This window comes from Muntiacus reevesi, chromosome 9 (assembly GCF_963930625.1).
Source record: "Muntiacus reevesi chromosome 9, mMunRee1.1, whole genome shotgun sequence".
Taxonomy (NCBI): domain Eukaryota; kingdom Metazoa; phylum Chordata; class Mammalia; order Artiodactyla; family Cervidae; genus Muntiacus; species Muntiacus reevesi.
The window spans coordinates 83592426-83608710 of record NC_089257.1 but is presented as its reverse complement, the minus strand read 5'-3'; the positions used below and the strand labels follow the sequence as shown (position 1 = coordinate 83608710).

The following is a 16285-nucleotide window of genomic DNA, read 5'->3' as shown; positions in this document are numbered from 1 at the left end:
AACAGTAAAAACTGTTTTCCTGTGACATTATGCTTTACTCTGAGTTTTTTAGGCCTCAGGTGAAAGTCAACTATCCTGAACATTATTTTCAACAAACTTCCATCCAAGTATGGTAGGCTGAGAAACATGGCCACAATACTTTGCAGTTCCTACCATGAACAATGAGTCATTTCAAACCTTTCATTCTGAGCTGACAGAATGCAGTAAACAAGTGACATTATGGAACAGCCTCAGAAGGCTTTGCAGCGTCTCCCTTTATCCCTCGGAAGGCTCCCACCAACACGGAAGACCTCCTCTGTGCCCACCTGGCAGCCACCGAAAAGCCGGGAGAGCAAGCCTCAGGATGCAACCGGCACTGGTCGTGAGCCTCCAGGGCTGTGAGAGGACCTAGGCGGCAGTTTAAGCTGCCCAGTCTACTTTTCTTTTGTTGTCGTTGTTACGGTAGCCCAGTTTGGTAAGGCAACCAGGAAGAGCAAATAACCTCCATGTGGCTTACTACAAAACAGCTGGAAGTCTTCATGACCTAATATGCTGCTATCGGCCATACACATGTCTTAATTACTAGCATTCCTGAAACTCTTAACTTCCTTCCAAAACCATGTTAATGAGTTTTGTGTAAAAAGAACTTTGACTGCTCTGTGTCCCACAAAAGTTTTATTAATAAATTTAAATCTAATTGTTTTAACAGTTACTGGATTTGTTTTAACAGTAATTTATAATGGTGATAGGCAGAATATTAGATTTGTTTCACTATTTTAGTAGAGTTGATTAATAAATATGCACTCAAATGTTTATTTGGTATTGGTAATGTAAAATGGACTCTAAACTACCTGATTTTGCTTGTCGAAAACTCTAAAGTTTAAAGAATTCTTTAAATCTCTGAAAGAAAACATTTCAGTTATTAGCAGCTTTCCTACCAACTTTAAAAAGTAAAGACTATAACTTTTTACAGCATATTTTATTAGTAATTCAATCTGTTCAACAATAATATCAGTGAATGAAAAGAGCTTACATTCATTTTGCACAATTTTAATAAAGTTTACTTGGTAAATAAACATCAAGCTAAACTTAAAACAGTACCAGAAAATTGAAAACAATCCCTTTTAACTAACATTTCCTGCAAATAATAGTGTTAAAAGTAACCCACCCCCCAAAAAAATCTTACATAGGCTGTAACACTAAACCTTAAAAAAACACATATAGGATACAAACGCATTTGACAATGTTCATGTAATGGATGGTCTGTAATAGATGGTCTTCACTTGTAAAACTGTTTTTTCCCCCAAGCAGGGAATAAAACCATGCCACTTAGTGGTTTTTCAAGTGTTTTGATAAAGAATTGTTGCTTTTTTTTTTAAATGCTCAAGGTCAGAGTGCAGATGTAACCACAATTAATAGCTTCCTTTTGATGAAGGGAGGAATCTCTTAAGATGCAAATAGAATTCAGGATGGGAAGGGCAAGCTTTTTGGCTGTTACCAGAAAATCTCTTTGCAGTTGTCTTTGTCTCCCCACTTCCTATGCCCCCACATTCACTAAATTGAAAATCCTAATTGTACAAGCTTCCCTGGTGGCTCAGATGGTAAAGAATCCACCTGCAATGAGGAAGATCTGGGTTCAATCCTTGGGTTGGGAAGATTCCCTGGAGGAGGGCATGGCAGCCTACTCCAGTATTCTTGCCTGGAGAATCCCCACGGACAGAGGGGCCTGGTGGGCTGCAGACCGCGGCATCGCAGAGTTGGATGCGACTGAGCACAGCACAGCCCGATGGTATACCTTCAACACTGTCTCTTCAAAGTCCTACTGCCATCACCTCATTAATTTCCCCTCAATTCTCATAGCATCCTACTCACCGTATGTAATGTTTTAACAACGTACTTTCATTTCTTATTCCTTTAATTCTAAAGCAGTCATATATTCCCTGTCCACGGAACCCTAGATTATTCATTTATAATCCTAAATAAGTAACTATCTTTTTGTAATAGTTCTAGCTATTAGAGTTTAAGAATAACCTCAAACTTATAAACTTCAGAATACACAAGTAAATACTCTTAGCATCTTTTTAGCATGGAATGAGTAACAATAATAACTAAGCAGGGGCTACAGGCATTAATCAGGGTGAAGATCAGCCAATAGACTGAAACAAATCAGCAGTCTAAGGGACAGCACGGGTTTCCCTGGTGGCTCAGTGGTGAAGAATCTGCCTGCCAACGCAGGAGACATGGGTTCAATCCCTGGTTTGGGAAGACTCACTGGAGAAGAAAATGGCGCCCCACTCCAGTATTCTTGCCGGGAGAATCCCATGGACAGAGGAGCCTGGAGGGCTACAGTCCATGGGGTCGCAAAAGAGCTGGACATGACAGCGACTAAATAACAACAAAGGGACGTCATCCACCAATAAACACGTCAAGAGCTACATACATAGTGCTGAACAAAGATCTATCTTTATTGAGGCCATGATGAGCTAGCCTCCACAGCTTCTCCACTGAGAGATAATTAGCAATGAAAAGGCACACCTGCAATAGATGTGCCCTGAGACCTGTCTGGTCTATCAAGACTGATATATTATTAATTTTGTCCCAATTCCACAGGGGGGAACCCAGTGAACCCTTAAACCAATGCCTTCTATGTAAAACCAAGAGGTAAGGGCTTATGAAATGAAGAGACCACTACGCACATATAGTGAATTCAAATAAGATAATTCAGAATAGGAGGGTGAAAGAAACCACAGACATATCAGTGTGAGTGACCCAACACACACCATCCAAAACCAAGTGGGCCTTTTTTTAAGAAAAATCACCCTGTGTTTGAGGGAGCAGAGGGAGCTGTGCAAATTCCTATCTGTAGTGACGGGCCCTAACTGAAAATCGAAAAACAGACGGGGATACGAGGTAGGGTTATCTTCAAACACAGAGGACAATGACACTAATTTTATCTATCACTGTGCAGAAACAGGGATTACTGTGTGACCCCTAAGACGAGATCTGTACCAGTCTCAATGGGAAAGTCTGCATACCCCTACAACTGGGAGGGGTTAACAGTGATCTGTTACATCAGCTGGCGCCCATCCAGACTACACAATTTCAGAAACATAACCTGTATCAGTCTGAACATGTGTAGAGGAAAAACAGAAACATCTGTATCTTGGCCTACTCTTCCCCAGAGTTATTTTTTTTCTGTTTTTAAAATGAAAAAAAAAAAAAAAAGTTATCCAGGAGAGCTTGGTAAGTTTTAACTGTGACCCTATCACTGGTAAGGATTAGTTCCAGGCAGAGTCTCAGAAAGCTAATTTAGCTCATTTCCAACATTAGTACTTTGTGATTTTAACACACCACCTACCATGTTTAACTAAGATGTATTGATTCTGTTCCATTCCTCTACCCCATTCAATATTTTAATACCTTTTACCACCCCAAAGTACCCACCTTTTCAGTATCATTTAGCACTCTTCTCTGATGCAAGAGTGTTCTGGTCTGGTTTTGCATTGGTCACTTAAGACTTTATGCAGATTTTAAAATGTTTGCTGCTTCTTTTCTATAAAAACTTTCCATATGTAACTTTTTAAACCACTCAAGGAAGAGACTGCTGAAAACGTCAATCTGAAGAAACTCAACCTGCTACCAGCAAAGGGTCCTAACACATCTCTGCTACTACCTAAGGTGAATCCAATTTAACCTAAACCCAGTTTTCATAAAATTCTAACTTTTTACATGCCCATGGTTTTTTTATATGTAAAAAATACTCTCTTAACATTACTGTATGACATCTAAAATGGCCTGTCGAAGGCAGCACCGGTTACTTTTCTGAGCTATCAAAACAGCATTTGGTACAGAAAGCAACCACCTAAACTAAGATAAAATCAAGCTATGTACCTTTGAGGGTTAACCTCCATAAGTATACTAATAACTGTTTAATGAATTTAGATATGCACACACATTTTCTTCAACACCTACGCTGATAAAAACCAGGTGAAAGGAAAAGAATGAAAGAAAATATATGTGCTGATTTCATAAGGCTGTTTTACTTTTAAGTCCTACTTTTTAAAGCTGTGGCTACTAGACAGAAAACTTGAAAAGGACATGAAAAGCAGACAGGCTCAGCTCCATTATTACATGTACAGGTAGGAGTTAAGTCTCCAAGCTCTGCACCCCTTCACACTTTTCAGGGTCCAAACCCTCTGAACAAACTGGTGCACTTCCTGAAGCCAACCACCCTGGTATCAGAGTACACAGTTCCCTCCTTTAGCGCGTCTAATATGAAGACTGAAAGAGACCAGTGACACTGAATTAATCACTTGCCCGGTAAAAGCACTTAAGTATTGATTTAAAAGTTATCCTGTAATATTTAAGTCAAGTCATATGAATTTGTCAGTGGTTACTGTTTGGAGCTTAGAAAACTGGCAACATTATATAGTCAACTTAATAACTGCAAAATTGGAATCACAAAAATTAAGCCTATATTCAACTTTTTAAAACCTACTGCACACACACCGTCACTGGCCTGGGCAGAAAATGTGAAATTTATGCTGCAGAGAGGCAGACTGCGAAGCTCTGGATTCACGTGACTGGCACATCCAAGAGCAAGGATGAAGCCCTGCACTTTGGGCCCAAACACGAGCTGCTAGTCGTAACACGCACTCCGCGGTCAGGGCTCTAGAGGGGGCTGGCGGATTTTATCTGGAGAAACTGGCCACTACAAGAGGGACTGACATTTAAGGCTTCCCACTTCGGGGCCTGGCTGGTTCCTGTTACATCACTCTCCAGTGAAGCCCACTTAAGGCACGGAAAGCAGAAGAAAATTTAAGAAGAAACACCCACTGTAGCATCCTTAGAGAGCTATGACATTGTAGCATCCTTAGAGAGCTATGACATTACCACATCCATGAAAAAAGAACAGCATGCTATTAAAAAATAACAAAGGAACAATGAGCTCAGAAAAGAGTCCCTGGAAATTAAGAATGATAAATATCTTTCTGGAAAAAAAAACAACACAAACAACAACTGAAAGTTAAGAGTTGAAGGAATCTCCCAGTAAGCATAACAAAAGGCTAAGAGAAGGAAAAATAGGAAGGAAAGGTAAGAAAATTCGAGAGCTAGTCTGACTAGCAGGAATTCCAAAAACAGAGAAGAGATGAAAAAGACTGGAAGAAATTATGCAGGAAATAATAAAAGACATCTTCCCCAGGAGTGAAGTACAGGGAAACTACATTGCAAAACTTTGAAGGGCATCACTCACACTGAGGACTGAGTTTCCAAACAACATGATCTTTACAATGAATTTTTAAAACTGCATATCAAAGCATACTATGAAATTTAAGTCACCCCCCCACCAACCAAAATAAAGGGGGAAAAACCCTAAAATCACCAAAGAAAGCAAATCGGGTTTAACTGTTCAATAAGAAGATAGCATAAAATGGAGTATTATCTTCTAAACTCTAATGGGAAATAGCTTGAGTTCTACAACCAAACTGACATCAAATGCCAACAGATAAAGATATTTTTAGACATAAAAGATCTTAACACAGTTAGCTACCTACACACCCTTTTTCTAAGCAAATTCCTGAGAAATTTCAACTCTAAGAGTGAGTAAATCAAGAAAGAGAAAAATAGTGTACAGGGTATCAAGTCAAGAAGAGTGATGCAGGGACTTGCCAGGCTGAGGGTGAAGCAAAGTCCTAGAAAGATGACTCTGAAGCAAGCTGAGAGCAACCAATCTAGCGCAGGGCAGGAAGACAAAAGGTTCAGGGGTGTCCCAAGGGGCCAAAAGAGCAACAGGAATACAAAAGAGAAAAATGAGGCACTGAACAATTCCAAGAGAATATCCAAGTTGTTCAGAAAATCACATTATACAACTCAGCTGTACGCAAACCCTAAACAGTCTTAACAATACTAGTAAGAATACTAGCAAAACAATTATAGCAATTATAGTAGCAAGGTAAAGGAAACAGGAATTTTAAAGGGTGCAGAAAAAATTTTAAATGGTAGTGCAGCATATTTTATAAATACGGAATTTTTTAAAAGGTGGAAAATCTCAAAAGAACTGGAAGTGTTTGCCTCAGAAGAATGTAAGTTAGAGATAAAGAAAAGTTCTGTTAAAACTGCTCTTTTCTTTATGACCCTTATAGCAGCAAGGGATTTTCTGAATCTATGTATATGTTACTCCCCTAAAATTAAATTTCAAAATATATATATGAATGAATCTTCAACCACCTTTCTCTGGCAGAAATCTAGTGCTTCCTAACATTATTCTTCCCTGAATTTTCCAATTCCCTCTAATGAACACGTGTTACTTGCATAATTTGAAAAATACACTTTCATTAAAAATTCACAAAATCAGATACATGGAAGAAGTAAAGGAAGGAAGGACAGTTTTATAAACATAAAACAAAACCCCACACTCATGCTTCTACAGAAAAAAAAAAAGTCCACCTCTTACCCCCACCTCCTAGATGACAGGATTTACTTAGTTCTTTCCTCAAACCTTACTTCATATTCATATTATAGTCGCCTCAGAATATGTGAGAATTAAAATTTCAGGCAGCTTTCTAAATACACACTGGACTGTGTGAAGGTGCAAAGCGGCACTCTAAAGAAAGGCATTTTCACTCTGAAGCCCAGACCGAGCCTATAGCAAGTCTTCACGCCTGTATCAAAAAGCTCATTCTCTAAACATACATTTATTGGTTAAACAAAGACCTTACTTGAAACTGCAAGAGCAGAGAAGGAGCTTCTAACAAACTGTACCCTCACCACCCTCAAAGCAAGATTTAGTTGAAAAATGTGCTAAGTCTATTGAGTGACACTATCCTGCGCAGAGAAAAAGCTCACTAAAGTAAAAATAAGTAGGCAATAACTAACCACAAACAAAACACTGAAAATATCTGGTGGAAGGAAACAGCAATATTTTAAATAGACAGCTCTATTCATTTTGATAATTTGCAACACTATTCAGAGAAACATCATCTTATCACTTGATGTGTTAAAGATTGTGATTCTTCTCATGCTAAACGCCAAATAAGGATTAAACTACTGACCACTTTTTCTTGTCAAAAATATTAAAGGGAAGGGGGAAGAAAAAGACCATTGTGATTTATACCAAACTTCTTTTGTTTGCTTTCAGAAGGGGTCAAGCCCTGCGCAAATAGAAGTGCTTCCACGGGGGCAGTACTGTTCCCAGGAAACTTTATGCTACAGTACTTGAGCATCCAGAACCAGGAAGTAATTCTTCTTCATAAAAACAGAAATGTCCCTTTCATGGCTTGAAGTTCTGATTAATCCTCGAATCAGAAGCCCTTTCTGGAAAAACTGCATCACTTAGTAACCATAGTTATAGAATCACACAGCTCTTTAAAACCTTCTTTTATATGTGCTACTCAACTATTATTAAACTTTCAAGTCATAATTAATGGCTAAATTATGCTATCACTTAAGGTAGCAAATTAAGTTTGAATAATCTTAACCCTTACCAACTGATTTTTAAAACAACTTCACTTTGATTGCCCGAAGTCTAAACTTCACATATATTTTCACAAATAGATTACATTTAGAGCTTACATCTTCCCAAAAATTTGAAGGTAAAATGAAATTCAGAGTCATACCAGCATTACTATCTTGGGATGCTAATTTATTTTCCCAACTACAATGTAAAACATACTTTTCTATATTACTAATGAGGACTGATCTCAGGGTTTCAAAAACTTTTTAAAGTTTCAACTATTTGACTATCGTCCAGGCTTTTTTCTACAGTTAACATGAAGCTTCGGGGGAGAAATATTCTAATGCTACTTTTTAAAGAAAATTTGCCTACCATCTTGCAGCTAATTGAGTTTGCAGCAATTAACCTTCTAGTTTAAGAAAGGTCAAGTATCTGTCTGAGTTCACACTGACAATACTCATTATGTTTAGGAAAGTAAGTTCTATGTTCTATTTATTGTCACACTCACCATCTTCCGACTGTTTTTTCCCTACCACCACATTCAGCACTTTCGCCTGCGTTTTCCTGCCCAAACCTCTGTGGCACCGCAGGCCAGTCTTCCCGGGTGCCCACCCACTGAGCAGAAGGAAGCATTTCTCCTGAGAGCTGAGAGCATGCTTTCATCCATCTCCACTCAGTCAGCGAGACAGTCGGGCAGGCTGGCCGCTCCCTCAGACAGGCAAGTAACTCTGTTCTGGGAGTTTTAACACTAAAGTATAACTGGCTTACAATATTATATTAGGGAAATATTTTGTGACTGCAATTTCAACTGTTTATGGGCTCGTGTCCCACCCCCTCTCTTTTCTGGGTTTTGTTTTTTTGCAGCTTAATCAACAGTTAAAGGCAATAACACAGGCCTTCATTTTTAAAGGAAAATCATCTGGGTTACATTTGATATAGCAAGAAACCAAACAAGCAGATTAGCCTCTCAATAAAACTGTTCTTTTAAAAAACACCTAATATTTATTACAGTAGCAATACACGTTATATGTGTTCAGTCTTCTACCGGGTAAGTGTTTGGGACAAGATGCAAGATCAAATTATTATAACAAGAAACAATTTAACTGATAATATGTCTCCTTTAACTGATACATGTTTGAAGAAGCTTTACTTAGGTAGTGGAACATTCATTTCGAAAACAAGATAAGGGTCAAAAAAAAGACTCCCATCACTTACAGCAATTAATAACACCCAGAAGGCAAGTTCATTTAATGTTGGAATACAGGCTAATTTCTATGCTGTGGAATGTCAAAAATTTCTGAAAAGATACCTTTTAAAACTGTGAATCAAGATACTCAATATAGTTGTTAATAAAATCACAGCCACAAGAAACCTTGAGTCTTCAAGGTTTAAAAAGAGTCCAGTTATTTAGAAAATGATAAAAAAAAAACCCAGAAATGAAACAAAATGACCTCTTAAAAATTAGAAGATTATTAAAACAATAAAAATCTGCACATTTAAAAAATCACTGGATGAGACCCTATATGCTACATTTTACATAAGAAGTTCTTTGTATGTGGTAACAGTTACAGAGCATCAGAGTTAATAAAACAAATTGGAGAAGTAAGAACACTCTTGTAACCAGAGATATAGAATTCTAATTCAGGAAGTTATTCAGCAGCTTATAAAGAAATAGGAAGTTGTTGACCAACTACTTGAAGAACTATTTCCTGTAGGAAAACTGTAAGACAGATGAAGAAAGCAGTAATTCTCAAAGCAATAAAAGAATTCTCTTAAAGCTCAATACACAATTTTGAAGGAATTAGTTTTAAACAGTAAACTCAGTATAACAAATATTATACCTGATATGCAGACTAAACTTTAAAAAAAACACTTCACAGTCATACCAGAACCTGAGTGTGTGTCACTGATAAAATAGCTAGGACCATACTTCCACCTTATCACTTGTCAACCTAACGCACAAGTCTTCTCCAGAAAATCTCACTGATGGAGGCAGGGCTTTACAAATCCCAACAGTTGCCTGTCTGTAATCCTTCAGTAGTTATGCTGCCTTGAAACAATAGGATGGGCCAACTAACTTCAAAGTCATTTATCTAATGTCACAAGACAATAATCAGTTGCTTCCCAAAGTAAATGTTTCTAAGTTTTAAATTATATCATCTTGCAAATCTGGACCATTTATGGTCAGATTTCTCCATGCCAAGTGTGTATTTCAACACATTATATACTTTGTAACTTAAAATTAGTGCCAACAAGTATCTAAAAAAATGTATAGTAAGGTACAGCTTTCACTGTTGAAATGAGTGTGAAGTCTCTAACTAATTTAAATCTTCATTCTACATCTAGCCAGCAATAAGAATCTTCTTTAGACGCAAGAGGAAAGTACTGCTGACTGCAAAGAGACCTTGACTTTAAAATATCAAACTCAGAATAAAAATGAACTTTGACAATTAACAACTCGGCTCCAAAAACTTCATTTATTACCTTCAACTCTAAGTCAAGGCGGATTACTAATCTCATTTCCTGTGCAATACACAAAAATAAATTGTTCAGGACAACTCACATGCCCCACGATACCATGGAAATAGCCACCAACTGGATGTGAACTAATCTTTATATAACTCTTCTCCAACTTACACCCTGCTCATAAAGCAGATCCTTTAGAAGATACTAAATTTTAAGTCCGCATCCATTTTCCACATCCAGTGCTTAGGGGCCCTCTGTGTAATTCCTGATGCGTACCAACTAACCCATGATTTTGCTGACTTTTACTGACCAAGATCCATCCATAAGGGGACACCTTTTTATTTCTGAAGGTTTGATGTGAGCCAAATATTCCATGGAGTCAAAAATCTTCATGATGCTTATCACATAATAAATCTAATTTTACTTCCAGTGAGAATCTCTCAAAAATCTTGAAAAACAATCATGCTAATCTATCTTCTTTCCCATTTTTCTTTTCCGTGGCATAATTTTCCGACCTTTTTGTCCTGGTTTACCTTCACTAGAGGCTCACTTGAGTTGGGTGTTTGGGGTGGGGGGTGTACGTGTGTGTATCTTTCGTTAATCCACCTCTGAGAGAAACACTTTCTCAAAGAAAGCAGCACTGGAAGCTTTAAAAAATAAAATACAGAACATTTCAGGTCAAAACAAAAAGATCGTTAAATGTACATACATAAAAATTTAGGCAGATGTCACCTCGAAGCAATTATTACAAGATATAAAAGACAAAACAGGAGCATAAATGTTGCTCTTTAATCACAGACTTTCAGCCATAACATCAACCAAAGAAGAGAGGCAAGCCGGCTAATAAACTGTTTAAAACTCTCCCCAGGTCAGCGTGCGACCCAGCAGGGAGAGGTTCAGAAAAGTACAGCCTTTCTTTTTCCTAACAACCTGGTTTGTTTCCACTCCTTTTCCCTTCAAGACACATCCCTCACAGCGAGCAACTCTTTCAACCATTTACTGGGGACGTCTGCTTCAGAACAAATGATCTTGCTCATGCAGATGAGTTTGCCAGACTCCTGTGTACCTTCCAGTCTCAGGCGCTTTATTGTTCTGGTTGAAACCTGACCCTCTGAAATGGATACTGGGACACCAGAAAACGATTTAAAAAAGAAAAAAGTTGCAGGAAAGGGGGGCAAAAAAACTGCAGAAACTTTTCAAGATCAAACTTTTCCCTCTGCTTTTCTCCTAAATAAGCTTGTCACAAAACTGAATCTTACACTGAAAGTTAACAACCTGCCCTGAAAGGCAATATAAAATATTAAGATATACAACGAAACAGTACTATTCTTATTGTATTATCTGAACTAATGAATAAATGTTACATTTGCCTTGGGAGGAGACTGTCAAAGACAGATGTCAATCAAAACTTGGATTGTTTTTTATTTTATCATCTCAACATGATTGAACAGAACTAAGCAACTTTTTGAAAATAGTAATTTCAGCCTATAATTACCTGTAGGAAACATTCCGTATATACTTATGCCAAAGAAGCCAAATAAAAATATTAAAGTCTCATCCATAATTTCAAAGTGAAAGAAGACAAAATTCTACTTTGATCTTTTCAACGTCAATGAAAATCTGCCATTTTGTTAAACACACAAAAAATAAGGCTGAGAAAAACAAATAACCCAATAGCCTTGTTTTTGTTTACCCAGAGAAGACGGATTCTATTTTGAAGACCTGCTGGCTCAAAAGAAGTTTGCCACTGAACTACTGTATATCAAATACGAAAAGCGTATTTCTCTTTGCTTTCTGAAGGAGAAAATGACAATACACATCAAACTGCAGCTAAAGGGTCTGTCATCTCATACCTAAAATACTGTAAAATCAGATTTCCAGGGAAGTCCTACCTATTTTTATAGTTCTTTTCTACCAGTAAAACGTTTAAAAAGGTAAGTAGTGCCGTACGAACTTTATAAAACTATGCCAGCCTCCTAATTCTCACAATTTGAAATTCTTCACGGGATCCTTTCAGTTTTGAGCTAGGCTAATTAACAGGTTTGGCACAAACTCAAAATAAGAACATCCTAACTGCCACAAAAAAAGTTTAGTAAGAGGCTATGAGCCAGGAATCCATAAAGCTTTCAAAATATTACCCAAAGAAGGTATTTAGGTCATACTATCCTGGGAAAAAAAGAAATTATGGAAGAGATCACTGAGCTTGACATAAACATTAAGGAAAATATAAAAATTAATCGTATGTTGGTACCAGGAAAACGATCTCCCCCCCTTTTTCCACTTACTTTAAGAAGTACCTCTGACCGGAAGATGTCTTCGCCATCTCCCAGCCGGCTGGCAGAGGCACATCGTCAGGGATCTCAAAGGAAGACTGTCGAAGGTGCTGAGCGGCCGGTGCGGCCGCCGGGCCGGAGACCACTCCCGTGGGGGTCAGCGTTCCCGGAGACACGGCTCCCAGCTGCAGGGACGCGGGGGACGAGTGAGCCCGCACGTGCTGCGGAGTCAGCGCCCCCGCGGAGCCCGCGTCGGTACTGGCCTGCCGGGAAGGTGAAACAAAGACTTCTTAAAACACGTTCTCAAAGAGAATCCTTGCAAACGTCTTCAAGAGATATTTGGTTGCCATGAAATTCTAAACACCAAAGGTAAATTTCAACATTTAATATCTAACACAGAGGAATACAGGTTGCAGATGGGATACTTTTAAATGCTGAGGTAAAGGCCAAGGCGGGTGTTTTTCCAAGGTCTGAACTGTTTTAGGTATAAACAAAACCCAAAGAATAAAATGACTATGTACCCCCCACCTTTTTTCAAAACTAAGTTTTCCGTAATGGTTTTTTCTAAGCCAAGCCCTAAACACAAGACAGGTGTCATTTTTTTCTCACCATGGACAAATGTCATCAATACAGCAACCATCAAAATTTATACAACTTTTAAGAACTACAAAAGATCCAGAAACATCCAAATATTCTTTAAAAGCCACCTAATGAATGAAATATAAACCCAGCCATATATTTGTACCTAGATGATAAAGATGTCAACAATGTAACTACAACGTAAGAATTTGCATACTTACATATTTACAACCGTGTAGCAGCAGAAAACCTCCTGAACTCAGACCCTAAAGATACCGGTTCCAGTCCAACCTGACTAGTGTGACACACGGGACAATATCTTACTCTCTGAGCCTCAAGTTTCCTCATTTGTAATAGCTTTTTTTCCCCCCCACGATGGAAAAATGAGGCAATAAATGAACTTATATTCAAACATTCAATAATTTGTGAACAGTATTGATAACCCACATTCATACTATTCATAAGCAAATAGTTATTTAAATTCCTTAATTAGAGTTAGGGTTTGATCATCAAAAAGTTAGAATTTCCCAGATTCATATAGCCAAGGAAGAGAGACTGGAAGCGATCAGCATGGGCATCTATGCCTTGATGGTAAAATCATATATATTCTGAGTTTCCAATCAGAATAAACTGGAATTTAGGACTCATTAGCATAAATAAAAGTCAAACTTACAGATGCACAACACCTGGTCAACAAACGCATTAAAACAAACAAAACTAGTAAATTCTGAATATTATGAATCCATAAACTGCTGATACAAACTTTCATGCAATCATTTACTAGAAGAATAGATACACTTTTCAATGGCAATTCTTTTTGGCTTATAGATGCCACAAAATGGGGAATTCAATCTCCTATGGATATTATACTTTCGAAACATATTAACTAGCAGCATAGCTGTGGAGACGGTGGGGTGCAATGCCAACACACATTTTTACCCATGAGTCTGCAAAGTCATTTTCAGGGGTAAGAGAAAGCATCCCTAAGACTACTTCTTTTTTTGTTTGTTTTTTGATGTCTACTTCTTACAAACTGAAATGTTTAGGGCAGGCAGCTAAACTGCTTTTCCTTCCTCTCCCTTAACCCAGGATTTTGTCAGCAGGTTAAGCGAGTTTTTCTGAGTTCCCAAACCCCTTGGTCTGAGGGAGAAGAACTTATCACAGGCCTGCAAACAGGAGGGGCGATGGGAGTGGGGGCGATAAGTGTTCTTTCCGCTCAAGTTACAGCCGAGTGGACTAACTTCATCGCAGTATTTGGAAAACCAATTAACTTTTGGGCAAAGTTCCTATGCTGAAGTTTAGCCTGAAGCAAGTTCTTTTTTTAAAAAGGAAGGACAGAAAGAAAAATCTCCTCTAAACAAATCTGGGGCCGATCGGAATGTTAACACTTTTATGATACACAGTTGCACTTCAACGCTGGATCACGTTGACAAAATAATCGAACGCTGTGTATGTGGAACAGCCATGTTCATATCCTCAGTAAGAATTAAAGAGCAATGGCGAGCCTCGAATTAGTCATCGCTTCCCAAACATTAACTTCTAATCACAGCTGAACTAGGCAGGACTCGGCCTGTGAGTCAACCTGCGGAGCGTTATCAAAGGCTTGTGTTAAACCCCAGGCGCGGTGCAACCCAGCCCAGGGCCCGCGCGCCGTGCAGATGTGGCCCATTTAAAAGCATTTCAGCGGGCTGTAAATAATCGTCCGCCGCGGGGAAGCCAGCACGTGAGCCCACTGCGCTTCGGGGAGAGTGAGCCTGCGCGAGCTGCAGAGCGCAAGGGGGAAGGGCCGGGGTGAGAGCGCCCAACTCCATAAACAACTTCCAGGAAAGTCTGGATCCTGTGCTCGGCGAGCGCCGGGGCCGCGAGGAGGAGAAGTGCTCCCGGGAGGGGGCGGGGGACAAAGAGCCCGGGACCGCCCGGGCCGGTTCGAGCCCCGGCCCTGCTCCACGCTGGCCAACGAGGGCACAATTCCGTGCCTCCCCGGGAGACGGGCAGGGGGGGACCGGGGGGCCCCGAAGGAAAGGGGGTCCGGGGCGCGACTCCGCCCGCGGAGGCCAGGCCGCCCCCGTCCGCGGCCCGGCGGCGGGAGCGGAGGTGCGGGGCGCGCGCGCATTGTGCGAGCCCCCCGCTGCCCGGCCGCCTCGCCCGCCCGTGCCTTCCCCCCGCCCCCAACTCCGCCGGGAGCCCGCGGGGAAGGAAAGAAGGGAGCGGGCAGAGCGCGCCCCCGGGGGCTGCAGCCGCGGAGAGGGACTCCCGGGGGCGGGGGGGACAAATCTCGGCCTCGGACTCGGGAGGAGCGCGGCGCCCTGGCCGGCCCGCCTCTGCGCGCGCCCATCCCCGCCCCGCCGGCGCCCCCGGAGCCCGCACCCCACGAGCGCCCCCGCCGGAGCCCCCGAGCCGGGGGCCCGCCCGGCGGGGAAGCGGGGAGACGGGCGGCGCGGTTACCTGTCGGGAGTGAGATTTGGGCTCGGGTGGCTTGAAGAAGGAGTCGGGCAGCTTCCGGAGCCTCATGGGCACGGTCTGCGGCACGTTGGCCGTCTTGGGGTTCATGACGGCGTTGAAAAGCGCCTCCAGGTCGGTCTCCGAGTCCCCCCGGACGTGCACGATCTGGTGGCCGGCGGGGGGGGCCTGCGGCGCCGCCGGGGGTCCCGGGGGCGCGGGCTGCCCGGGCGCGGACGGCGGGCCCTGGCCCTGGGGGGCCTGCGCGGGCGGCGGGCCCTGGCCCTGGGGGGCTGGCGGTGGCGGCTGCGGCCCGGGATCCATGGCTCCTGCCTCGCCCGGCGGGCGCGGGCTCCGCCCGGACGGCCCGGCTCGACGAGCCGCGGCGGGGGAAGCGGCGGGCGCGGCGCTGGCCTCGCGCTCAGGGCCGGGGGCTGCGCCGCGGCCCCGCAGCCCCCGCCCCGCGCCCGGCTCCGCGGGCCTGCGGCGCGTCGGGAGGGGCCGCCGGAGACCGGGGCCCGCGGCGCCCGAGCTCGCTCCCTCGGCCCGGGCTGCGGCCACACGGCCCGCGCCGCTCCCCTCCCCCTCGCCCGGTTTCCTCTCCTTGTTCCTTCCTTCCTCCCTTTCTCTCCCCCGGCGGCGGCCGCTCCCGACTGAGACGCAAACTCGCCTCGGACGCCAAAACTAAAGTTGGGAGACGCGCCCGCCCGAGCGGCCGCGGCCCCGCCTCCTCGCGGCGCTTCCTTCCTCTGCGCGCCCGCCCGCGCCAGATGCGCAGGGAAACTTTCCCCGGCGAGGGCGCCGCATTCCTGCGGACTCCGGCCGCCGCCGCCCCGCCCGCCCGCGCGCCCGCGCGCCCGGCCTCCGCGGGGCCTCGCGGAGCCGAGGCCGCGGCCGGGAGCGTGCCTGGCCCCTCGCGCCTGGGAAGTGTCGGCTCGACGACGCGCGCGGGGCCGGTCCAGGTCGGAGCCCCGGCTCCGCTGGGAGCGCGGCCGCCCTGGGCGCAGGGGGTCCGGCCGCCTCCCGCCCGCCCTCGGGAGCGGCTGCGAGGCCGCCCCTCGCCCCTCGATGCCGGACAGCTAAGGCAGAAAGGAGG

General features: G+C 42.9%; 1 protein-coding gene across 8 annotated transcripts in view; it reads right to left on the bottom strand.

Annotated features, from left to right (window-relative positions):
- YAP1 (Yes1 associated transcriptional regulator) overlaps nt 1-15857 on the bottom strand; it is a 125476-nt gene extending 109619 nt beyond the window's left edge. For 4 of the 8 annotated variants that reach the window (XM_065945609.1, XM_065945613.1, XM_065945612.1 and 1 more), the window contains exons 1-2: nt 15196-15856; nt 12184-12434 (exon numbers count right to left, since the gene is read on the bottom strand). In XM_065945609.1, coding sequence (XP_065801681.1) covers nt 12184-12434; nt 15196-15513 — 569 coding nt within the window. In that variant the 5' untranslated portion in view covers nt 15514-15856. Of the gene's footprint in view, nt 1-12183; nt 12435-15195 lie in introns of all 8 variants that reach the window. The other 4 variants (XM_065945611.1, XM_065945608.1, XM_065945614.1 and 1 more) reach the window with 3 other exon arrangements.
- Nucleotides 15858-16285: the final 428 nt, after the last annotated feature.